The sequence below is a fragment of the Aethalodelphis obliquidens genome, unplaced genomic scaffold, assembly GCF_003676395.1.
Source record: "Aethalodelphis obliquidens isolate GAN/ISIS:26980383/991018 unplaced genomic scaffold, ASM367639v1 scaffold12, whole genome shotgun sequence".
Taxonomy (NCBI): domain Eukaryota; kingdom Metazoa; phylum Chordata; class Mammalia; order Artiodactyla; family Delphinidae; genus Aethalodelphis; species Aethalodelphis obliquidens.
The window spans coordinates 14,612,585-14,638,686 of NW_020837956.1; the positions used below are offsets into that span (position 1 = coordinate 14,612,585).

Sequence of the window (26,102 nt, forward strand, 5' to 3'; positions counted from 1 at the left end):
TAGTTTGGAGAATTTATATAAATGCGACCTCATGTGCACCTTCATTGAGGTGGAGGCACGTCAAATATATTCTCTCAAAGAACAAAACCAGTTCTACTCCTTTGCATTCCTCAGACACCCTGCATGATGCTGAACATGGCTTTGAGGTTCACCTCCTCCCTGACCCTGGCCCCAGGGCACTGGGATAATCTGAGGGTCAGCTTCGTGGCTCGGAGAAAAGGGACTGCCCACAGCGAGGCCAGGTTTTGAATGGCTGCCATTCTCAAGGTGGGTGTCTGGTCAGAAATTCATGCTCTGCATGGAGATGGCCTCTTCCTTGTCCCAGCTCAGAGAACTCTCCCCTCTCTCCAGGCCTTGGTCCCACTTTAAACACAGAAATTAGTTCAGGATAAGACTGAGCCAAACTATGATGCCTCAAATATGTTCATTAGCCCTTTGGTTTGAAAGAATCAAGGGGATCACTCATAATGAGGGATCTGATTGTCATAGTTCGTATGAAATTTAAATCCTTTAAGCTAAATCTGAATTTCTAAACCAAAGTGTGCTCTCTCCAGTTTCCCAGTTCCGACTGCAGGGGACTCTGGCAGGACAGTGATGGGAGGTCCTTCATACATTTTCCACTCTATTCTCTGTCTTAAATCCTGCCTTCTGGGATTCCCTGGTGGCGCAGTGGTTAGGAGTCCGCCTGCCGATGCCGGAGACACGGGTTCGTGCCCTGGTCCGGGAAGATCCCACATGCCGCGGAGCGGCTGGACCCGTGAGCCATGGCCGCTGAGCCTGCGCGTCCAGAGCCTGTGCTCCGCAGCGGGAGAGGCCACAACAGTGAAAGGCCCGCGTACCGCAAAAAAAAAAAACAAAAAAACCCCAAACCTGCCTTCTAAAAACAGACTCCTTCTGTTTGTAAAAAACGGAACTGGTATTATCCAAAATTCCTGTCTGTTTTCCCTTAAGACCTCTATACATCCTCCTCATGGATAGTGATTCCTTCTTTCCAAACAGTTTCCTACAGCATCAGTCGCTGGTCCAGGAAGGTACAAGGCATTCCGTTGCTCCAGCAGCAAATGTTGAAACAGTCAAACTTGAAACAGTCAAACAGTCAAACTCTTGAAACAGTCAAACTTGAAACAGTCAAACTCTTGAAACAGTCAAACAGTCAAACTCTTGAAACAGTCAAACTCTTCTCCTCTGTCCCTCTACCCTCATCTATATTCTTGCCAGGTAGTTCCTATGCTTGAAACAGTCAAACTCTTCTCCTCTGTCCCTCTACCCTCATCTATATTCTTGCCAGGTAGTTCCTATGCTCCAACCCAAATGCTGGGATTGCTGAGTCCTGGTCCTTGTCAGTGCCCTTCTTATTTTCTCTCTAGAGGTGTGTCCGTTCATCCTAAAATCCTTTCCCAACTCTGACCACCCCAAAGTGCTACAACCCCATCACGTCTTCACGTCCTCTCGGTTCTTATGTAAATGTATCACCTGGGCTCAGGGCTGGAAGTCAGGGGACACAAGTTCTAGTCCTGGATGTGCAACTTAATTAACTTCCCTATGCCTCCCTTCCTCTTCTAACAACTGGGGATGCTAACAGCAGCCTCATAGGGCTGAGATGATGCTAGAAGGAGAGGATCTCAGTGTAAGGGGTTACTGTCATTATGATGACATCTTGGTGAGCTCACATTAACTTGTGTGGCTCTGTACCTCAGGGGACCAAGGAAAGGCAAGAGAGAGCCAGCAAATGCCAGACGAAGCAAGTGCCAACCATCTCGGACCACAGTTGGAAAAATACAGGCAGCCTTAAGACGGGCTCGGCCTCTGTAACATATGTCAGTGTCTACACGGACACAGACCGGAGTGTGCTAATGGTGTTGGCATGCACATGTGTGTGTCAGGGTGTGTGTGAGCACGCACGTGTGTTCTAGCACATGTGGGAGGCATGCATATGTGTACAAGTGATTGTGTGGAGGCATGCACATGTTCACGTGTAGGTCCGCGTATCGACTTGGTGCACAAAATTGATTTCAAAGTGAAAACAAAATATTTTTATTCCACAGTTTGGAGTTAAGGAACAGCATTTGGTGTTTTGTTCTTTAATGTTCCTCTGTATATCCTCAGTAGAGCTTTTGTATTCCCACTCCCATTGAAAAACCAGGTAGCTGTTCATCTCTTTGGCTGATGGGGAAAAGAGTATGACTGACAAAGTCTATTAGTAAGTCTTAAATCTTATTTTAGGCATAGATTTTTTTTTTTTTTACTTCTTCCCCAAATTTCAGAGAGGCTACTGACTAGACACCTTGAAAAGGAATGAATTTTATGTCTCCCCTCTCTCTGGCGGAGATACAACTGAACAATCAAGTGACTGGCGTGCAAGTAAAGAAAAGGAAAAAGATACCGGAAGCCTGAATAATTGAGAAACTTCATCAGTATCCAGCAGCCAACCACTGACTTTGAGCCACATCTCAAAGTAGTGCTGGCTGGTGAATAGAAGTGGGGGGCTGGACTTGGGTTCCAATCCCCACTCGGATACTTTTTAACGGTGTGGCTTTAGAAAGGCTATTCAACCTCTCTTCACCTTTAAGAGGTCGAGGATACCGCACAGGGGAATGGTGAGGGCCGAATTAGATAACACAGGTGGAGTGCTTCACACATACCCATTATGAGAGCTATTAAGTAAACATGCATTTCCCTGGGTTTTGGCTCCAAGCCTAAACAAGAGGTGTGAGGATTCTGTGAAGGTCGCTATTGCCTTTCCTCATTTAGGCAGTGACATGGTCCAAAGCATGTCATGCTTCCTGCCCTCCTTCCTGGATCCCCCATCAACAGCTGACCAGGCAGGACCCCCTGTCACCCTCCTTCTCACTTTTCCTGTTCCTCTTTGTCTCCAGATCACCAACTGAAGCTGTCACATTTCTTCTCTAAACTTCTGGGCCTTCCTTAGTCATGTCCCTATTATCTCCTTGCTCAGCACACACAGGTAAAAATAAAAAGGCTTTACATCATCAAGAACTTTGGTTTCCTCATTATGAACACAAAAGAGTAGGATTCTCCCTCCCACCCCCACCCATTAAGGTGTAAAGAGAAGTCAGTCCTCCTTTCCAGAGAGATCTGAAAGGAGATCCAGGACCATGCACAGATTCTGGGGCATCCCATGGGATAGGGCTGCCAGATAAAATACAGGATGCTCCATTAAGTTTGTTTGCTCTTGCTTGCTAATCAGGCAACCCTGCACCGGGGGATCCCTGCCCACACCCTGGTTGCTCGTGCCTAAGAAGCTCAGCGCTACCCACCTGTGAACCGCAGCGCCACACACGCTGGAGTAGGATGCATAGACGTCAGTGCCATAAACGTGGTACCTGGGGTCTTGGCATCCTGCTGGACATTTCACAATGAACTCGGGATTGATTATCTTTCCAGCTCTCACATCACAGTTGATCTGAGGCACAGCTGGGAATGCAAAATGAGGTCAAGATTACACCTTGTGGTATCAGCTTATATATGGGGTGACTGTTAGGTCATAACTGTTCATTTACTTAATCTCTAAAAGCCAGAGCCTGGGCTGACCCTGGATCCCCTCCATATAATGAAAGCAAAGAGGTAATTAGGACATTCCTCAGACCAAAAGAGCAATCACCATCCACTGCACTTAACCTGCTGAGAACGAGAACAAGAGGCTCATTCCTGTGCTTATTCGAACCATTAATTAATTGAAGAAGAGAACGCTGGGAAAAGACCTGCCTCCAATGGTCAGAAATGTCAGCCTTAGTCCACGATTAGAGAATACTGGTTTTTCAGATGCTCTGGAGCTAGCCCAGGAAAAGAGGAAACTCAGAAAACCTCGCAGGAAGAAGAAAGGTATCAGAAAGGGCAAGCGAGAGAGCATGGGCCTTGCGTCGGGACCAGCCAGGACAAGGTGGGCTGCTGCAGCAGAGGCCCCGGGCTGGAGCCTGCGGGGAGCATGGGGATGGGCAGGCCTGGGCCGGGTGAAGGAGGCGTGAGTGCTTGTGTTCTGTGCGGGAGGTGGGACTCCATGGAAGGTTTTTGGACAGGCGAGATAGATAATGAAGTGATCTTTTGTCTCGGTCCTAGAGGCTGGGTCCTAGCTCCAGGGTCAAGATGGGAGTGATCTTTGCTCATCTGCCTCCACACTCAGTGGAAAGCTGGGGACTGCCCTGCTAGGCATCCAGGGGAAGCTCATTCATTCTGTTCTCCCTCCTCTCTGGCTTGGTGATGCCATTGACAGGCTAGCAGTATTCACTAGGCAAGGCTGCTGGAGCCCAAAGCTTGCTTAGGGATGAGACAGCGTAGATGCTCTCGTGGCAGTGCCTAAAAGGGGGTGTGGCTGCATCTTCCCTGAAAAAAACTTCCCTCAAAAACTCCTGAATGAAAAGGTCTCCTAGAGGATATTGATGCCTGGGAGCTAGGAATAGATTCTCTAGAAGGGACTCTGAAACATAATCACTATTCAAAGAGTAAGCAGGCTCTGGAGGGATCTGGAAACCACCAGATGGGAGGGCTGCCTGGCACAGATGGGGCGTTTGGCCATAAGAAGGCAAGCATTTGGAGGCAAATATAGCTGTTTCACAAGTAGGACGGTCGTGTGCTATGGCATCAGAGGACTGAGCTAGAGCTAAGGGGGAGATTTTCTACGGAGGCATTTTTTGCCAAAAAGAACTTTCTAGTAAATGAAGTTGCCCTTGAAGGAAGAGGCTGGAAGTATGCAAGCAGGGACTGAACAGTTGAAGAAGGGATGTCTCCACTGGGTGGGAGGTAGAAAGCAAGCCCCGCCCAGTGGTAAGAGTCTGTGATTACAAACATGGATTCAGGATCTCTGCCAGGCCACCCATCCTCTCACTGGGTTACTGAGATGTTCTCAGAGTTGTTAATAGCTTCCAGCTGTATCCAAAATGCACTTTTTTTTTTTTAACCCTTATGTATCTGAATGGAGCAGAGTTGCATTTCATTCAGACTGGAGAGAGAACGAAAGTTAGAACTCCTGCTCTTTTCCTAAACACCCCTCCCAGACAGCCTTGGCCACGCAGGGCTGGGCCAGCATGGAAGGCCTTCTCCTGGGAGCCCGGGGGCTGAGTGTGATCACAGGCTAAAACAATTTGTGGTCCACATTAAGGAGGGAAGCGCTGCGCTTAAAATGGTTTTGTGGTTTCGTTCTTCCCACCACAGGCTGCTTCCTCTCCAAAGTTACTTTCTTTTTATCTTTCATTCTTTTAAACCCTGATACTCAAGGCTGCATTGACTATTTTGAGTCTTGGATTACTGTTCTAAAATGCCAGTTGTGGGACTGAAGATGCCTGTGTAGTCTCTCCTTAAATTAGTTAGTTGTTGGATCCCTGGGTGTAACTAAATGCTTTCAGCTCTCCTCCCTTCCACAGATCACTGCCCCACTCCCGAATGCATCTCCTCCCTTAGATGTAAAGAAAATGGAAGCATTCCTTCTCAGCTCTTAGTTACATGAAATAGGAAGTGACGAGCTCTGTGACCTGGGATTCAATTTGGATGTGACTTTGTCACCCTGAGGGTTTGGATCTCCTGGTAGGCCAACCCAACTCTCCTGGAGTTGTAAACTGGGCTCTATCTAGAAGCTTATTGCATGAGTGTCATACAGTGGTCGAACTTATTGCAAGACAGGTGCAGATGGGGTAGAATTTTCCATGAAATAGTTGGTTTAAAAAAATAAGGGGAAAAGTGTCACATGGGAATATTTTGCTTCCGGCTAATCAATTCCCACCCCCCCCACACACACACCCCGCCCCTTCCTGTGGGGGGAATTTGTTTTTTGTTTTACTTTTTGCTTTGTCTTGTTTTTACAAAGGCCTGGGCAAGCCCTTAAATAAGATCTGCTGCTTTATCTGCACCCAGCTGGATTAGAAAACTTGGTGAATTACCTCATCCCACGGGGTGGGGGGCTGTAAAATGATATCAAGCACATACGCTCATGCACTTTGGAAGAACAGGGTCCAATGACAAAGTTGGCCAAAGGTCAAATATTTGTTCAATTTGTACAGAAAATTCAGCCGGAGAGAGTGAGCTAATTACAATTTCAGAGTAATTGCCAAAATCATTGGCAAGTGTAACGTCTTAATCCAGCTGGCAAGAAGCAGTCATCTGCATCTTTTCTGGCTGCTCTTCTCTGAGTATATGGAAACCACGATTTATTCTTTTACAGTATTTTCTCAGTTATTTGTGAAGTAGTCTGTTTTCTTATAACCTTCCAGGAATCTTCCATCCATCCGCTTAAAGCCAAAATGATAATGATTTATCTTTGTATTTCCTCTGAATACATTTGAACTATTCCACCTTACGGCTTAGGTCTTCCTTTTCTCTCTTTCTCTTCTGTCGTATAGGTTCATTTTCTTTTTTTTAACATCTTTATTGGCGTATAATTGTTTTACAATGGTGTGTTAGTTTCTGCTTTATAACAAATGAATCAGCTATACATATACATACATCCCCATATCTCCTCCCTCTTGCATCTCCCTCCCACCCTCCCTATCCCACCCCTCTAGGTGGTCACAAAGCACCGAGCTGATCTCCCTGTGCTATGCGGCTGCTTCCTACTGCCCATCTATTTTACATTTGGTAGTGTATATATGTACATGCCACTCTCTCACTTCGCCCCAGCTTCCCCTTCCCCCTCCCCCTCCCCCTCCCCATGTCCACAAGTCCACTCTCTACATGTGTCTTTATTCCTGTCCTGCCCTTAGTTTCCACAGAACCATTTTTTTTTTAGATGCTATATATATGTGTTAGCATACAGTATTTGTTTTTCTGACTTACTCTGTATGACAGACTCTAGGTCCATCCACCTCACTACAAATAACTTAATTTCATTTCTCTTTATGGCTGAGTAATATTCCCTTGTATATATATGCCACATCTTCTTCATCCATTCATCTGTCAGTGGACACTTAGGTTGCTTCCATGTCCTGGCTATTGTAAATAGAGCTGCAGTGAACATTGTGGTACATGACTCTTTTTGAACTATAGTTTTCTCAGGGTATATGCCCAGTAGTGGGATTGCTGGGTAGTATGGTAGTTCTATTTTCAGTTTTTTAAGGAACCTCGATACTGTTCTCCATAGTGGCTGTATCAATTTACATTCCCACCAACAGTGCAAGAGGGTTTCCTTTTCTCCACACCCTCTCCAGCATTTATTGTTTGTAGACTTTTTGATGATGGCCATTCTGACTGGTGTGAGGTGATACCTCACTGTAGTTTTGATTTGCATTTCTCTAACGATTAGTGATGTTGAGCATCCTTTCATGTGTTTGTTGGCAGTCTGTATATCTTCTTTGGAGAAATGTCTGTTTAGGGCTTCTGCCCGTTTTTGGGTTGGGTTGTTTGCTTTTTGGATATTGAGCTGCATGAGCTGCTTGTATATTTTGGAGATTAATCCTTTGTCAGTTGATTCGTTTGAAAATATTTTCTCCCATTCTGAGGGTTGTCTTTTCGTCTTGTTTATGGTTTCCTTTGCTGTGCAAAAGCTTTGAAGTTTCATTAGGTCCATTTGTTTATTTTTGTTTTTATTTCCATTTCTTTAGGAGGTGGGTCAAAAAGGATCTTGCTGTGATTTATGTCATAGCATGTTCTGCCTATGTTTTCCTCTAAGAGTTTTACAGTGTCTGGCCTTACATTTAGGTCTTTAATCCACTTTGAGTTTACTTTTATGTATGGTGGTAGGGAGTGTTCTAATTTCATTCATTTACATGTAGCTGTCCAATTTGCTCAGCACCACTTATTGAAGAGGCTTTCTTTTCTCCATTGTATATTCTTGCCTCCTTTACCAAAGGTAAGTTGACTATATGTGCGTAGGTTTATCTCTGGGCTTTCTATCCTGTTCCATTGATCCATATTTCTGTTTTTGTGCCAGTATCATACTGTCTTGATTACTGTAGCTTTGTAGTAGTGTCTGAAGTCTGGGAGCCTGATTCCTCCAGCTCCGTTTTTCTTTCTCGAGATTGCTTTGGCTATTTGGGGTCTTTGGTGTTTCCATACAAGTTGTGAAATTTTTTGTTCTAGTTCTATGAAAAATGCCATTGGTAGTTTGATAGAGATTACACTGAATCTGTAGATTGCTTTGGGTAGTATAGTCATTTCCACAATGTTGATTCTTCCAATCCAAGAACATGGTATATCTCTCTGTCTGTTTGTATCATCTTTAGTTTCTTTCATCAGTGTCTTATAGTTTTCTGCATACAGGTCTTTTGTCTCCTTAGGTAGGTTTTTTCCTAGGTATTTTATTCTTTTTGTTGCAGTGGTAAATGGGAGTGTTTCCTTAATTTCTCTTTCAGATTTTTCATCATTAGTGTATAGGAATGCAAGAGATTTCTGTGCATTAATTTTGTATCCTGCTACTTTACCAAATTCATTGATTAGCTCTAGTAGTTTTCTGGGTAGCATCTTTAGGATTCTCTATGTATAGTATCATGTCATCTGCAAACAGTGACAGCTTTACTTCTTCTTTTCTGATTTGGATTCCTTTTATCTCTTTTTCTTCTCTGATTGCTGTGGCTAAAACTTCCAAAACTATGTTGAGTAATAGTGTTGAGAGTGGGCAACCTTGTCTTGTTCCTGATCTTGGAGGAAATGGTTTCAGTTATTCACCATTGAGAATGATGTTGGCTGTGGGTTTGTCATATATGGCCTTTATTATATTGAGGTAGGTCCCCTGTCTGCCTACATTCTGGAGGGTTTTTTTTATCATAAATGGGTGTTGAATTTTGTCAAAAGCTTTTTCTGCATCTGTTGAGATGATCATATGGGTTTTCTCCTTCTGTTTGTTAATATGGTTTATCACATTGATTGATTTGTGTATATTGAAGAATCCTTGCATTCCTGAGATAAACCCCACTTGATCATGGTGTATGATCCCTTTAATGTGCTATTGGATTCTGTTTGCTAGTATTTTGTTGAGGATTTTTGCATCTATGTTCATCAGTGATATGGGCCTGTAGTTTTCTTCTTTGTGACATCTTTCTTTGGCTTTGGTATCAGGGTGATGGTGGCCTCTTAGATTGAGTTTTGGAGTGTTCCTCCCTCTGCTATATTTTGGAAGAGTTCGAGAAGGATAGGTATTAGCTCCTCTCTAAATGTTTGATAGTATTCGCCTGTGAAGCCATCTGGTCCTGGGCTTTTGTTTGTTGGAAGATTTTTAATCACAGTCTCAATTTCAGTGCTTGTGATTGGTCTGTTTATATTTTCTATTTCTTCCTGGTTCAGTCTTGGAAGGTTGTGCTTTTCTAAGAATTTGTCCATTTCTTCCAGGCTGTCCATTTTATTGGCATAAAGTTGCTTGTAGTAATCTCTCATGATCTTTTGTATTTCTGCAGTGTCAGTTGTTACTTCTCCTTTTTCATTTCTAATTCTATTGATTTGAGTCTTCTTCCTTTTTTTCTTGATGAGTCTGGCTAATGGTTTATCAATTTTATCTTCTCAAAGAACCAGCTTTTAGTTTTATTGATCTTTGCTACTGTTTCCTTCTTTTCATTTATTTCTGATCTGATCTTTATGATTTCTTTCCTTCTGCTAACTTCGGGGTTTTTTTGTTCTTCTTTCTCTAATTGCTTTAGGTGTAAGGTTAGGTTGTTTATTTGAGATGTTTCTTGTTTCTTGAGGTAGGATTGTATTGCTATAAAATTCCCTCTTAGAACTGCTTTTGCTGCATCTCATAGGTTTTGGGTCATTGTGTTTTCATTGTCATTTGTTTCTAGGTATTTTTAAATTGCCTCTTTGATTTCTTCAGTGATCTCTTGGTTATTTAGTAGTGTACTGTTTAGATTCCATCTGTTTGTATTTCCTACAGATTTTTTCCTGTAATTGATATCTAGTCTCATAGCATTGTGGTTGGAAAAGATACTTGATATGATTTCAATGTTCTTAAATTTACCAAGGCTTGATTTGTGACCCAAGATATGATCTATCCTGGAGAATGTTCCATGAGCACTTGAGAAGAAAGTGTATTCTGTAGTTTTTGGATGGAATGTCTTATATATATCCATTAAGTCCATCTTGTTTAATGTATCACTTAAAGCTTGTGTTTCCTTATTTATTTTTGTTTTGGATGATCTGTCCATTGGTGAAAGTGGGGTATTAAAGTCACCTACTATTGTTGTGTTACTGTCGATTTCCCCTTTTATGGCTGTTAGCATTTGCCTTTTGTATTGAGGTGATCCTATGTTGGGTGCATAAAGATTTACAATTGTTATATCTTCTTCTTGGATTGATCCCTTGATCATTATATAGTGTCCTTCTTTGTCTCTTGTAATAGTCTTTAAAGTCTGTTTTGTCTGATACGAGAGTTGCTACTACGGCTTCCTTTTGATTTCCATTTGCATGGAATATCTTTTTCCATCCCCTCACTTTCAGTCTGTATGTGTCCCTAGGTCTGATGTGGGTCTCTTGTAGACAGCATATATATGGGTCTTGTTTTTGTATCCATTCAGCCAGTCTATGTCTTTTGGTTGGAGCCTTTAATCCATTTTCATTTAAGGTAGTTATCAATATGTAGGTTCCTATTACCATTTTCTCAATTGTTTTGTGTTTTTTTATTGTAGGTCTTTTCCTTCTCTTGTGTTTCCTGCCTAGAGAAGTTCCTTCAGCATTTGTTGTAAAGCTGGTTTGGTGGTGCTGAATTCTCTTAGCTTTTGCTTATTTGTAAAGGTTTTAATTTCTCTGTCAAATCTGAATGAGATCCTTGTTGTGTAGCGTATTCTTGCTTGTAGGTTTTTCCCTTTCATCACTTTAAATATGTCCTGCCACTTCCTTCTGGCTTGCAGAGTTTCTGCTGAAAGATCAGCTGTTAACCATGTGGGGATTTCCTTGTATGTTATTTGTTGCTTTTCCCTTGCTGCTTTTAATATTTTTTCTTTGTATTTAATTTTTGATAGCTTGATTAATATGTGTCTTGGCATGTTTCTCCTTGGATTTATCCTGTATGGGACTCTCTGCGCTTCCTGGACTTGATTGACTATTTCCTTTCTCATATTAGGGAAGTTTTCAACTATAATCTCTTCAAATATTTTCTCAGTCCCTTCCTTTTTCTCTTCCTCTTCTGGGACCCCTGTAATTCGCATGTTGGTGCATTTAATATTGTCCAAGAGGTCTCGGAGACTGTCCTCCATTCTTTTCATTCGTTTTTCTTTATTCTGCTCTGCACTAGTTATTTCCACTATTTTATCTTCCAGGTCACTTATCCGTTCTGCCTCAGTTATTCTGCTATTGATCCCTTCTAGAGAATTTTTAATTTCATTGATTGTGTTGTTCATCATTGTTTGTTTGCTCTTTGGTTCTTCTAGGTCCTTGTAATACGTTATACGTGTTATACGTTTCTTGTCTTTTCTCCATTCTATTTCCACAATTTTGGATCATCTTTACTGTCATTACTCTGAATTCTTTTTCAGGAAGACTGCATATTTCCTCTTCAAGTGTTTGGTCTGGTGGGTTTTTACCTTGCTCCTTCACCTGCTGTGTGTTTCTCTGTCTTCTCATTTTGCTTAACTTACTTTGTTTGGGGTCTCCTTTTCACAGGCGGCAGGTTCGTAGTTCCCGTTGTTTTTGGTGTCTGCCCCCAGTGGGTAAGGTTGGTTCAGTGAGTTGGGTAGGCTTCCTGGTGGAGAGGACTGGTGCCTGTTTTCTGGTGCATGAGGCTGGATCTTGTCTTTCTGTTAGGCAGAGCTGCATCTGGTCGTGTGTTTTGGGGTGTCTGTGAACTTATTATGATTTTAGGCAGCCTCTCTTCTACTGGGTGGTGTTGTGTTCCTCTCTTGTTGTTTGGCTTAGGGTGTCCAGCACTGTAGCTTGCTGGTTGTTGAGTGGAGCTGGGTCTTAGCATTGAGATGGAGATCTCTGGGAGAGCTTTCGCTGTTTGATATTATGTGAAGCCAGGAGGTCTCTGGTGGACCAATGTCCTGAACTCTGCTCTCCCACCTCAGAGGCACTGGCCTGACACCCAGCCAGAGCACCAAGACCCTGTCAGCCACATAGCTCAGAAGAAAAGGGAGAAAGAACAAAAGAACGAAAGAAAGAAAGAAACGAAGAATGAGAGAAAGAAAGAAAGAAAGTAGGAAGGAATGAAGGAAAGAACGAATGGGAGAAAGAATGAAAGAAAGAAGGAAAGTAAGAAAGAAGGACAGAAAGAAAGAATGAGAGAAAGAAAGAAAGGATAAAATAAAGTTATTAAAATAAAAAATTATTAAAAATTTAAAAATAACAAAAAACAGACAGAACCCTAGGACAAATGGTAAAAGCAAAGCTATACAGAAAAAAATCACACAAAGAAGCATACACATACACACTCACAAAAAGAGAAAAAGGAAAAAAAATGTATATATAAAAGAAAAAGGAGAGAGCAACCAAATCAATAAACAAATCTACCAATGATAATAAACTCTAAGTACTCAACTAAGATAAACATAAAACCAGAAACAAATTAGATGTAGAAAACAAACCCCAAGTCTACAGTTGCTCCCAAAATCCACCGCCTTAATTTTGGGATCATCCGTTTTCTATCAGGTATTCCACAGATGCAGGGTACATCAAGTTGACTGTGAGATTTAATCCGCTGCTCCTGAGGCTACTGGGAGAGATTTCCCTTTCTCTTCTTTGTTCGCACAGCTCCCGGGGTTCAGCTTTGGATTTGGCCCTGCCTCTGTGTGTAGGTCGCCTGAGGGCATCTGTTCTTCTCTGAGACAGGATGGAGTTAAAGGAGCGGCTTATTAGGGAGCTCTGGCTCACTCAGGTCAGGGGGAGGGAGGGGTATGGAATGTGGGGTGAGCCTGTGGTGGCAGAGGCCAGCATGATGTTGCAACAGCCTGAGGAGCGCCGTGTGTTCTTCTGGGGAGGTTGTCCCTGGATCATGGGACCCTGGCAGTGGCGGGCTGCACAGGCTCCCGGGAGGGGAGGTGTGGATAGTGACCTGTGCTCGCACACAGGCTTCTTGGTGGCTGCAGCAGCAGCCTTAGCATTTCATGCCCGTCTCTGGGGTCTGCGCTGATAGCCGCGGCTCGTGCCCGTCTCTGGAGCTCGTTTAGGTGGTGCTCCGGATCCCCTCTTCTCATGCAACCTGAAAGAATGGTCTCTTGCCTCTTAGGCAGTTCCAGACTTCTTCCCGGACTCCCTCCCAGCTAGTTGTGGCGCACTAGCCCCCTTCAGGCTGTGTTCACGCCGCCAACCCCAGTCCTCTCCCTGGGGTCTGACCTCCGAAGCTGGAGCCTCAGCTCCTAGCTCCCGCCCGCCCCGGAGGGGGAGCAGACAAGCCTCTCGGGCTGGTGAGTGCTGGTTGGCACCGATCCTCTGTGTGGGAATCTCTCCACTTTGTCCTCTGAACCCCTGTTGCTGTGCTCTCCTCCGTGGCTCCAAAGCTTTCCCCCCGCCCACCCCCTATCTCTGCCAGTGAAGGGGTTTCCTAGTGTGTGGAAACTTTTCCTCCTTCACAGCTCCCTCCCAGAGGTGCAGGTCCCGTCCCTATTCTTTTGTCTCTGTGTTTTTTTCTTTTGCCCTACCCAGGTACGTGGGGAGTTTCTTGCCTTTTGGGAAGTCTGAGGTCTTCTGCCAGCATTCAGTAGGTGTTCTGTAGGAGTTGTTCCACATGTAGATGTATTTCTGATGTATTTGTGGGGAGGAGGGTGATCTCCACGTCTTACTCCTCTGCCATCTTGAAGGTCTCTAGATTCACTTTCATCTCTCTTTGGGTTTCATCTCAAAAGTGCAGAAATAAGACTTCCTTCAGAGGACAGGTCAAAACTAAGGCAGCTCAAGAAGTGTCCATCTGAGGTCTGAAGGGAGCAGGAAGACACTGATGTGGCAAATAAGACTCAGGGGATGGGGAATGGTGCATCCCCACTATTAACCTTCGGGGAGAACTTAAAAGTCATAAGAAGGTTTACTCCTAGGAACATTTGGAGAAAGCAAGAAGAGAGCCTCTTCCATTCCTTCCTGAGTGGAGTTTTGTTGGTGGAAATGAGAGAACCCTGGGCTAAAGTCACAGAGATCCTGGGGGAGCCCAGAACTGCTTGAGTGGAAACTACACAGAGACCTATTCCTCAGCCATCTGCTCTGCTTCCCCCTCATATGATTCCTCAAGGTTACCTTGCCTTCTCATGGCCGTTATGATTTTCTTGACAGAGCTCACATTAGAGCACCTCAGAATCTGCCAAGGATTCCTTCCCAGAGGCCCTTGGCACCAGACACAGGGAAAAGAGAACTATTTGAAACCTGGATGGTTAGAATGAAAGGATAACCTTTAGATGCTGCCCACTGAGGTCATGTGTCTGCTGTACTGATCTCAGAGTGTTCCTGGGCAAAACTGGTATTGTTTGAGCCACTATCTTCATGCAACATTGGAATCTTAGAGGCACAACTGCAAATGTTTCTGCTCTAAGTTGGTTCTTCTGCCTGACCTAATAACACAGTGATTATTGGGTGATGTCATATACAATAAGCCAATGATGTAGAGGCCAAATCAAACTGTATAATCTGCTTCTTATTGTCCATTCATGTTTTCAGTGAATGTGGCTTTCAAGGCAAGCCACATTGCTTCGGGAAAACAAATTTCTTCATCAATCAGAGGCGGCCATTGTAAGCTTGCCTCTTGGCTGTTAATGAGGAAGAATTATTATAATATAAAAGCACTTATGCATAAACAGTTTTGATATGAAACTTAATTTTGTTCTACTGTGATATTCAACTAGAGTAAAATTCTATTTTTAAGAAGATTATGCAAAAATATTAATTTAATGAAATAAAATGATCATCACATAAAATTTGAAGATGAATGCTTCCTTCTCCTGACACCAGTGACAAGATCATGTTAATTCTTCCTTGGTAGCAAATTCTTTTGCAAAGCATTCTTTTCCATTTTTCTTTTTTAAAAAATATTTATTTTTTTATTTGGCTGCATTGGGTCTTAGTTGCGGCGTGTGGGCTCTTCATTGCAGCGCGTGGGCTTAGTTGCCCCATGGTATGTGGGATCTTAGTTCCTCGAGCAGTGATTAAACCCATGTCCCCTTCATTGGAAGGCAGATTCTTAACCACTGGACCACCAGGGAAGTCCCTCTTTTCCATTTTTCTTAAAAAGTCTTTGACTATGTTGAATCTTTTTTAAAAATTTATTTTATTAAATTATAGTTAATTTACAGTGTTGTGTTAATTTCTGCTGTATAGCAAAGTGCTTCAGTTATACATATATTCTTTTTCATATTCTTTTCAATTATGGTCTATCACAAGATATTGAATATAGTTCCCTATGCTGTACAGTAGGACCTTGTTGTTTATCCATTGTATACATAATAGTTTGCATCTGCTAACCCCAAACTCCCAGTCCTTCCCTCCCCCACCCGCCCTCCCCCTTGGCAACCAAAAATCTGTTCTCTATATCTGTGAGTCTGTTTCTGTTTCATTGATAAGTTCATTTGTGTCATAGTTTAGATTCCACATATAAGTGATATCATATGGTATCTTTCTCTTTCTGATTTACTTCACTTAGTATGATAATCTCTAGGTCCCATGCTGCTGCAAATGGCATTATTTCACTGTTTTTTTTAATGGCTGAATAGTATTCCATTATATATATATATCTCTATATATCTATATATATATACACACAGACACACACACACACACATACCACATCTTCTTTATCCATTCATCTGTCAATGGATACTTAGATTGTTTCCATGTCTTGGCTATTGTAAAGAGTGCTGCTATGAACACAGGGGTGCATTTATCTTTTTGAATTGTAGTTTTGTCCAGCTATATGCCCAGGAGTGTGATTGCTAGATGTAGCATACACAGGAGCCATCTAACCTGGTTTTTTGTGTGTTGGCAATTGGTGTTGGGTCCAGGAAGGCTTTCCTTTGCATAATTTTATTTTACCTTATACAAGATCGGGTGCTCACTGAAGTCAGAGGCTTTGCAGGATGGACAGGCAACAATTTGTTGGAGTTAATCATCACAGCTCTCACCTGTGTAACACTATCTCATCTGACCCCACTTTAGGCTAAGGCCATTGCTTCTGGAGCCCTTCTGGGGCTTCCTTACATGTAGAAAAGCTATTGGGGAGATTTTACAACGTAAAAGCTTTTCTCTCTCTAGCACAAACACTCTGCCAGACAGGGATCGTTCTAGAGTTGTTGGTGGGCATAATTTATGGGGAAACATATGATGTGTTTATTGCAGTATGGGCTAAAAGGTTCATGAGTTGAAGAGTAGGCCTTTTTCAAATGTGGAATCTAACATCAATGAAGTTGAATCTTTGGTCAAAAGCTGTCCATATCTTTCTGCTGCCTTGAGGAAAAAGTCTAAAATCTTTAAGGCGTTTCCACAGTCCCCTCCATGGAACTTCGGGGCTTGCCAGTACTGCCTCTGGTACTTTTCAAAGGCATATTATCTCACAAACTTGGCTTGTATCATTCCTTACACCTGGAACCCTTTTTCCTTTCAGCTGTTCAAATGCTACTACTTTTTCAAGGTCCCAGTTTGTTACATTTTCTTTCATCTACTAGACTATACACTCCATGGGGGCAGGAATTTTTGTGTGTTTTGTTCATTGCTAATCAACAGAATGTCTGCTGGATGAATGAAGGGATAAATGGAACCCATCCATTAGCAAGTCCTGCTAGTTTTATTTCCAAATCTGCAATTTCTCTCTGCTTTCGCCTTGGTCCAGTTCACTGACATTTCCTGTCTGGACTATTAACACAATAGCCTCTTAGCTTGTCTATTTCCTTCCATATTGCTCACCCTTTGCCTCAGTCCTTTCTCCATTGAACAGCCAATGTGATACTTAAAAAATTTAATCACATTTCATCACTCTCCTGCTTAAAACCCTCATTGGTTTCCTGCTGCCCTAATGTCCAAGCTCTTTAATATGGTCCACGAGGCCCTAAAGGATCTGGTCCCTGTATTCCTCTCTATTTACTCTCCTACCATGGTTACTTGGATAATGGGAAGTTACCAGCCAGCAAAGGTCTAGGAGGACCTTCCAGGCAGAAAGAAGAACCAGGGCAAAAACCTTGATGTGGGAAAGGGCTTGGTGGTTTGAAGAACACAAAGGAGGCCAGTGTGCCTGGAGCGTAGTGAGTGGGTTGGGGGGAGGTCCATGATAAGGTCTGGGGAGTCAGCAAGGGTCACATCACATGGGCACTGGGTGAATTAATAGTCCCACTGTGATCAAGGTGTCGACAGTTGTTTTTGCTAGAACTCTTTTCAGAACTGTACAATATTATTTTCAGAAGAAATTTCCTTTCTTTTTCTTTTTGGAAAATTCCATTTTTAAAAGTTGGGATACCATTCACATACCATAAAATGGGTCCTTTTAAGCGTACAATCAGTGATTTATAGTATATTCACAAGTTTGTGAAACCATCATTACCTAATTCCACATCTTCATCACCTCAGAAAGAATCCCAGTTAGTACTGTCAAAAGAGAGACAACAGGCCCAACATAGAGTCACTTGTGCAAAGCTCACGTCACCAAACCGAGACAACGCCTAACCTAACTGCAGTTTCATTCTTTCCCAGGAATGTAATCTTAACAAGTCCATCTGGAATTTCCTGGTCAGCACGAGTGAGGTAATCCACCTGACAGACTGCTGTCATCCTCCAAAGGAAGGTGACCTTGCCTGAAACAATCAGCTCTCTGCTAGAGTAGTTCCCTGGTTCCCTGACCAGGGATTGAACCCTTGCCCCCTGCAGTAGAAGCTCGGAGTCTTAACCACTGGACCACCAGGGAAGTCCCTAAAAGTAACCTACTTTTAATTTAGAAAGGATGTAATACACACTTATTCACTTGACTCTTAACAAAACCCTGAGAGGCATATTGTCCTCATTTTGCAGAGAGATAAGTTTATTTGTTCAAGCTCAGGTACCAGGAAAGTGGCACAGCCAGGCCCTGAACTCATACCCTCTGGCTCCAGACACAGAGCTTTGCCAGCTCCACCTGGTTGCTTCTCCCATTACTGAAGAAAAGGAGTTAAATGGTTGCTTCCCTACTCTAATCCTACGAGGCTTTTCTGAACTTGAAGGTCACTGACAACCACTAGTGGGTAAATATAGGATATGTCTTGTAAATAGGTTGTCTGTCTGGGTGTGTGTGTGTGTGTGTGTGTGTGTGTGCATTTGTGTGTATGTCTGTATACATCTGTGCATGTATCCCAAATAACTGCAAGGCAACTCTTCTAGTGCAATTTTCCTTGCATTCTTTGCCTGTTATTTCTGAGAACTGCCACGGTAAAGCTTATTCAACTGAAAATCTACAACACAGAGAGAGTCCACCTCCCTTCTCACCCACACACCAGAAGGAGGGCTAGAGAGTTAATCCACTTCCTTTTTCATGGTGTGAGAAATGGCACACACATCAATCTGTGTGGAGAACACACTGGTGTTGGTACTAAGTGTCTAAGGAGCAAGCAAACATTGGGGGTTCCTTACAAGTTGCTATAGCTAACGACACGTGAGCCCAGTGAAGAAGCTGTGTGCTTGCTATACCCAATTCCTACAATCACAGAGCTGTATGTCTTCAACAGTGTCCAATGTACTCAATAAACCAAGTCCCAGAACTATTACCTCTTCATGCTGAGGCAGTACCTCTGGGAATTATCCACCCTTTCCAGGTTGATTGCAAAAATCTTTCCATGCCTTACATGGTATTAAGGTTAACTTGTTGGAGAGAGCTATGTGAATTAAAGGTTATACATTTCACCCCAAGTTAAAGACTATCTCAACAGACTCCAGTGTAATGGAGATATTCCAGCATGTGGCTTCACTGCCTGTGGGGAATATCTTGCTGTTGTTTATCTTGCTGACTGTTGTCTTCATCATGTAGATTTCCTGCTCAGAACACTTTCAGTGGTTCCCACCCTCTAAAGAATGGCAAAAAACAAAGCTTCTCAGACTGGCATTGCCTTGTCTTAACCCACCTTCCAGCTGCATCTCCACGACTCCCCAGCACTTAAACCCAGTCACGCCACTCACTGTTTCCTGACCCCATCTTCCCCATGATATCTGGGTTTAGTGCACCTAGAAAGCCCTTCCACCTACCTCTGCAATTCCACTTATTTTTCATATCCTACCTTAAATGCTCTTTCAAGAAACTAGTATGAATCCTATTGTAGACCCCTTGTTATTCTTTGGTAGCATTTACCACATTTTGCTTTATTTTACAGTGTTTTGTTTTATTGTTGTAGTTCGTCCAACAAATACCTAATGAGCACTAATTATTTGGTCTAGTTGAGAAGACAGACTGTATAAAAAAGCTCTTATAATAACGTGCAGTAAGTAGACAGCAGAGCAAGTGTAGCATACACAGGAGCCATCTAACCTGGTTTTTTGTGTGTTGGCAATTGGTGTTGGGTCCAGGAAGGCTTTCCTTTGCATAATTTTATTTTACCTTATACAAGGTCGGGTGCTCACTGAAGTCAGAGGCTTTGCAGGATGGACAGGCAACAATTTGTTGGAGTTAATCATCACAGCTCTCACCTGTGTAACACTATCTCATCTGACCCCACTTTAGGCTATAAGGCCATTGCTTCTGGAGCCCTTCTGGGGCTTCCTTACATGTAGAAAAGCTATTGAGGAGATTTTACAACGTAAAAGCTTTTCTCTCTCTAGCACAAACACTCTGCCAGACAGGGATCGTTCTAGAGTTGTTGGTGGGCATAATTTATGGGGAAACATATGATGTGTTTATTGCAGTATGGGCTAAAAGGTTCATGAGTTGAAGAGTAGGCCTTTTTCAAATGTGGAATCTAACATAAATGAAGTTAATCCTTAAAACCTATAAGGTATCTTGACTGCCTTAGGAGAAGTATTTTATGAACACACCTAAACCCTTCAACCATTATTTGTAGCCTTCAACAGTCAAGAAAAACGCAACCACATTTTGGTCATTTGTTAGAAACTGCTTGAGTAGGTTTAAGCTGACTAAATATATTAGTGAGGTACCTGTGGGTAAGGTCAGATCTATGGCTCCAAAACATAGCAGGAAAATGAGAGCTTTGAAAAAGTCACATCTGTAAAGAAACTTGGTAAAACTCTCATTCTGTACAGTATGGTAAACTTTACCCTGCACCATACAGCAGGTTAATTTACTAAGACATTAACTTATGCTTATTCTTATTGTATTTTTCCCCTTACTAGTCTAAGAAGGTAGTCAGACTTTTGTGTTCTCCTATCTCTGGAGCTCAAGGTTGCAAGAGAGAGGGCAGGGGTTGCCTGGCAACTCTCCCTCAAGGTTCTGGGAATTAGTTGCTCAGAAACCTCCTTGTTTGAGGGGATTGGGCTTGGTCAGCCCAAAGAGTGATGGAGAGAAAATGACCTTCCAAGACTGGGAAGGTGGAAGTGGGCAGGTAGGTCCCAGTAAGGGAAATGCCCCTGTTCCCTAGCAGCTGCCTTGGATGAACATCACTTTGGAACAGTACCTGGTGTGGTGCCCCTCTGGGTAGAACCTTCGGCATAGGGCTTCCCCACATTTGCCAAGATCCCACCATTCATGAAATGATGGAGCTACTCAACTTCTAGGAATAACATGTGCTGGGACACTGAGCAATGCAGGGGCTCTCTCTGAATGTTGTAAATTGCATAAGGCTTCCAATGCCTGGAGCTGGGAGGGAGGAATCCCTTGTAATGATGGAATTTTAATATTTCAGCCCTAGGCAATTGGCAGTCTGGTGTCAGACTTGATTTGACTTAGAAAATAAGATGCTGTGATAAACCAAGTGACAGAATAAAATTGTACCCAATACGACTGTGTACGTGAGAACAAAATACTAGCTTGGAATGAATGGTCATGTATGGGTGGGAGGAGTAGAGCCGTTAAGAACTAATCCCAATTTTTTTTTCATCTTTGCTTTTCCTTTTGTAGAAGCCCCATGCGAAATTATTTTCAACATGTACTACCTTTTTGGCCCAAAGGGCCTCCAGTGGAGCTGAGCAAGGTCCATAAGGGCCCCTGGGGGCCATGGGTAGACCAAAGAAATAGAAAGAAGGAAAAGGAGATGAGAAGAAAAAATGAGAAAGCAGAGGAAGTAGGGAGGAGAGAAAGTGACAATTACCTAAAGTAACAGTAACCGTATGCATAGACAGAATAGATGCGCTAGTGTGGCATAAGGTCTAAGGCCAAGCCAAAGGAGGAAACTCATGCGCTTACTCTTTTTTCTATTTTCCCACATTTCTTCTACTTTACTTCCTATTCAGTCAGCCCTTGATTATCTTAACACCTCATCTGCCTCTAGGCAATGGATACTTAATTCCTAAACGGCTAGCTTGAGACGAGGCACTGGAAAAGCATCTGGTGTTGAGCCTCACAGAGACCTGAGTTTCAGATCTGGCTCTGCCGACTCATGGTACCATGTCTGGGCACTAGATCCTCAAGAGACGAAAGTAGTGCTCCATGTGTAGTAGGTGTCAGTAAACTGTCCTCTGGGCAAAACTCTCAAACGACCTCCTCCTTGTTATTTTACCTTCAGTCCTCTGGGTGGTGAAGACTTTTAGTCCTGAATAAACACTGGTGAAAATTGAGGGCTGGCTAGGAAAGAGGCAGAGGGCACTGAAGAGAACCCATGATTTCACGTTCACATCTGTAAGCATCCCTGATCTTGGGTCCAGCGGTTCTCAAATTTTAGCAGGCATCGGAATCACCTGCAGAGTGCAAGGGCTCCAGACTTCTGATCCTTGGATCTGCAAATATTGATACTTACCTCCAGAAGGAGTTTAGGGGTCTCCAGGTATACAAAAGACACTCAGGAGGTCCATGTATTTATCTTTCCAGGAGTTAAGAGAAGTTGTAATTGTTCTGTCTTCTACTTCACTGTAAAAGTGTGTGTGAAATTCTGTCCAGACTTGGTAGATACTTTCATCCTACCTGTATATGAATGTCTATCTGTAATGCTTACTCACTAATAATATTGTGTACTCTCTCTTCTCTCTTCATAGGCTGGGACAAAGGGATTTTTGTTGGGTTTTGTTGTCAGGATTGTTTTATTTCCCTAACACAACCCTAACCATTCTACTCTTCTCTGAAAACCACCCTCCCAGCCTAGGCTGATGCAGTTAGAGTTTCTCTCCCAGGAATTTGAGATCAGGGCTGAGAGACATGGTCTGCATGAACCAGTGGATCGGTGGGTGGGTAGTGAGGCAGACATGCAGAGAGAAGCAGAGACACCAATTCTTGAGATCTTTCCACCTGGGGTACAGTCCCAGTGAGTGCGAGCTGCCCTCCCCACCTTGGGTTCTGCGAGACACCTCATGTCATGTGAGCTACCTCATGTACTGCCAAAATCTCCTTTTCTGCTTAAGCAAATTGGCCTTGGATTTCTGCTAACTGCACCTAAATGATCTGCACTGAGATATTCCCCATTGCCCTCATTGATGAACTGCAGATTCCTAGACACAGTAACAAAGATCTTCACGATCTGGTGCCTGCTTACCCCTCCATCTCTTATCTCAACACATGTGCCTCCCACTCTATACCTCAGTCATATGGAACTACTTTTGAGCTCTTTCTTTTCTTCAGGGCTTAGGCATGCTTTTTCTTTCTGCTTGTAACACTCTTTTCCCCTCATCTTTGCCTGGTCAATCCCTATTCGGCCTTCAGATATCAGTGTAGATGTGTCACTTCCTCCAGGAAGCCCTCCCAGATACATAGCTTTTTTCTCCATATTCTTGGAGTACCTTTAGCTCCCGAGTCCTAGCACTTACATAAGACACCATAACTGCCTGGTGACTTGTCTTTCTTCCTCTCTAGATTTTGAGCTCTGTGAGGGCACAGTCTGAGTCTCAATCGCTGTTGTATCTGGGTGTCTAACTGTACCTGGTACTTAGCCGGCACCCAATAAATACTTGTCAAGTGAATGAACGATGTGCCTCCCTTGCTATCAGTCACCTGCCCCAGTGGCAGATTGACAAGGTTGAACAGAAAAAATGAAAATTACTTTGGCCTCAAGGTATAGATTACAATTTGGAAATACTCCTGAGGTAAAGAATCAGGTATCGCCATAGTTTGGGAATATCCTATTACTTTCATTTTATATTTTTCCCCCTTATTTAATGACCATGACAGAGTTTCTAATTAGAGAAAAGGCCTCATGCATACATTGATTCAAAAGTGTTGTATCACTAGGGAGATTTTGAGAATAAGGTTAGAATTTAGCATATCAGAAGTTGAATCCATTTGAGATCTCTCAAAGAGGTTTGACCTTGGGTCGTTTAGCACAGACTTTCATAGTCACTGAAAACTGTTGTCATGGTAATCATGGAACCTTTTATGATTTTTGTAGACAAGTTAATGAAGATACTGGGAACAGCCCAAAGGAATTCATACCTGAGTGTGCATTTGTCTCCATATTAACCCAATCACTGTTCTGAACACACATCTGCCCCTGGCCTGATTCTCCTGGCTCTCCTTCCTGACAGGAATAAATAAAAAACTGATTCCTTTTTAGTTTTTCAGACTAGGAGGCTGTGGATGGCTGCCCTTTTGGTCTCATTTCAACAGGAAGTCCTGCACAAAGGGCTTAAAGGAATAGAAGAAAAAAAATGCTGTGTGAAACAAATCTCTTCTTTTATTTCAAAATCTTAATGTTGCTGATTTAAGGCACCTAAATCTAATGCCTATACAGAAGTTTCTTTTGTAGACAGCACAGAGCACTGAATATACCTAAAGTCTTTTTCTTATGGTCCTTCATAAATATACCTTAATTTAAGCGTCCATCAAGTCTACAAATTTACATACAGATAGCTCAGTGTGCTCACAAGATTTGAGTGTGAGATTTTCCATTTATGTCCTGTCCTGCTAGTTCTTTCCCAGTATCCATTCTCTCTTCTTTCCTAATAATAGTACTCCTTACTTTTAGCTAGGTATGCAGATGCTTGAAATCAAGACATTTCCCATTATCCCTGAATTCTGGCCAATGGTATTTAAGTAGAAGTGGTGTATTTGACTTCCTGGACTTGTCTTTAAAGGGAGTAAGTATGTGCCTTTCTTCATCCCTTCCTACTGACTGGAATGTGGACATGATGGATGGAGTTAGGGTAGCCATTTTGGACAGTGAGTTGAGAGCCACATTGAGAAAAGCAGAATGACAAGATAGAAGGAGTCTGCGTCCCGGAAGATTGTGAAGCTCCCATAGAAGCCCAGAATATATTTACAGGAGAGAGAGAGAAACTTCAGTCTTATCTAAGCAACTGTTATTTTGGCTTTTCTGTCATCTAACCTTAATTATCACCCAAAAATGAAATTAATTATTCCTCTTTCCACTGATTGGGTGTGAAACTTTTCTGTGAGATTACCCATTGATTTTAGGACACGCTGGAAGGTGGGCAGGTTTGCTGGACTTTTGCATTAGCCAGACTGAATTTTCTGGTATGGGGAATTGAGACAGAACGGCAGAAAAATACCTACTCCAGCTTAGGCATAGAGACATAGTGTCGCCTGGTCTTTGTATGTGCATTTTGAATTTTTCTAATATAGTAGAACCACGTATCTACCCTAAAATAAGAACCCTTATTTCAAATGCTTTTTGGAATGAAGTAGATGACAAATAAGAATCATTACTAATTAGTCTGAGTGCAAAGTATTGAGATAAGACACACACAAAAAAACCCAAAACAGAAAACCCCCAAACTTTCCAAAAGTGTAACAGTCCTCTACATGAGAGACACAGGTGTTGTACCAGTGAGGAACTGCAACTTTACTTACTGAATTTGGGCCTTTTAATCTTCTTTGTCATTTCTTTATTTGAGTGTATTCCAGTCACCAGCAAAACTACATGAAGAAAAGGCAAAAAAATCGAATCAATATTATTTCACCTAAATGCTTTCTCTCTTTTGACCTTTATGTTTGCTTCAAGCATATGTTAAAGTATTCTCGTTAGTAGAACTAATTTTCCCTTATTTTATGGTTGGGGAAATAAGATGTATACTTTGTGCTTTTCTTAGCCTCTGCTGAAAGGGCCTTTTAAAAATACCTCTTGGATATCTGTCCCGTGTTTTGCTGTCTTTAAATTTCACCACACCAGCGCCACCATCTCCACTTTCCAAAGGCAGGAACGTGGGTCTGGCGAAGCCCACTGATTTGCTTGGTGCCAGGAATAAATTGTAGAGGTAGGATGAACACCCAGGCCCTTCCTGTTCTCTCTCTTCTGTTCCACACTGAGTTTCCAAATGCCCAGAGAACCGCATACGCATGCGCGCGTGTGCATTTGAAGTGCGCGCATGTGCGTGGGAGAGAGACAGGGAGGGCGTGATGAAGCGCGTCCGTACAAAGCCTCAGAGGAGGACTCTTTGGAAAGGAAGACAAGGAGGAGGGGGACTGGGGAGACGAGAGAGACTCCTCGCAGGGTATGGTGCGACCTGACTGTCTTTGGTGGTCCAATTGGTGCTGCGCCCCCCAGAGGCCAGCTGCAGGTAGGTGAGCTTCCTTCTCGGAAACGGAGCAGAACCTGGATACTGCTCTTCGGGAAGCAAAACAATAGGGGAAGAAAGGGGAACTCTTTATGCCTTTAAGTTTAAAGTCGCATTGCTAGTGTGAGCCTTGTGTTTTTAAAATATAGGGCTACCCTGGTGGCGCAGTGGTTGAGAGTCCGCCTGCTGATGCAAGGGACGCGGGTTCGTGCCCCTATTCCGGGAGGATCCCACATGCCGCGGAGCGGCTGGGCCCGTGAGCCCTGCGCTGAGCCTGAGCATCCGGAGCCTGTGCTCCGCAATGGTAGAGGCCGCAACAGTGAGAGGCCCGCGTACCCCCCCCCCAACACTATATATATATGTGTGTATAACATTGACCGAATTTTTCTTATTACCAAAATAATACATGTTCCTTGTAGGACAGTAAAAAAAAACTCAAAAACAGTACTACAGAAAATAACGGATGAAAGCAAAAAGTATAATATTTTCAGGCTTTTTCTATATATATGTATGTACTGTACTTTGAAACAAACATTTGATGATGCTTATACTGTTTACAATGTGTCATAAACTTAATTTCTACTTAAGGATATAGAAACATTTTTTCTTGTCATTTAATGTTCCCCTCATAATAATTTTAACTGCCTACAAAATATTGCAATTCATGGACATACCATAATTTAGTCAACTCCTGATTTAAT

General features: G+C 42.8%; 1 protein-coding gene across 3 annotated transcripts in view; it reads right to left on the reverse strand.

Annotated features, from left to right (window-relative positions):
• Positions 1–26,102, reverse strand: part of VIT (vitrin) — a 124,030-nt gene that overhangs the window by 60,307 nt on the left and 37,621 nt on the right. For all 3 annotated transcript variants that reach the window (XM_027113391.1, XM_027113390.1, XM_027113392.1), the window contains exons 3-4: positions 24,698–24,763; positions 3,279–3,435 (exon numbers count right to left, since the gene is read on the reverse strand). In XM_027113391.1, the coding sequence (XP_026969192.1) occupies positions 3,279–3,435; positions 24,698–24,763 (223 nt within the window). The remainder of the gene's footprint in view (positions 1–3,278; positions 3,436–24,697; positions 24,764–26,102) is intronic.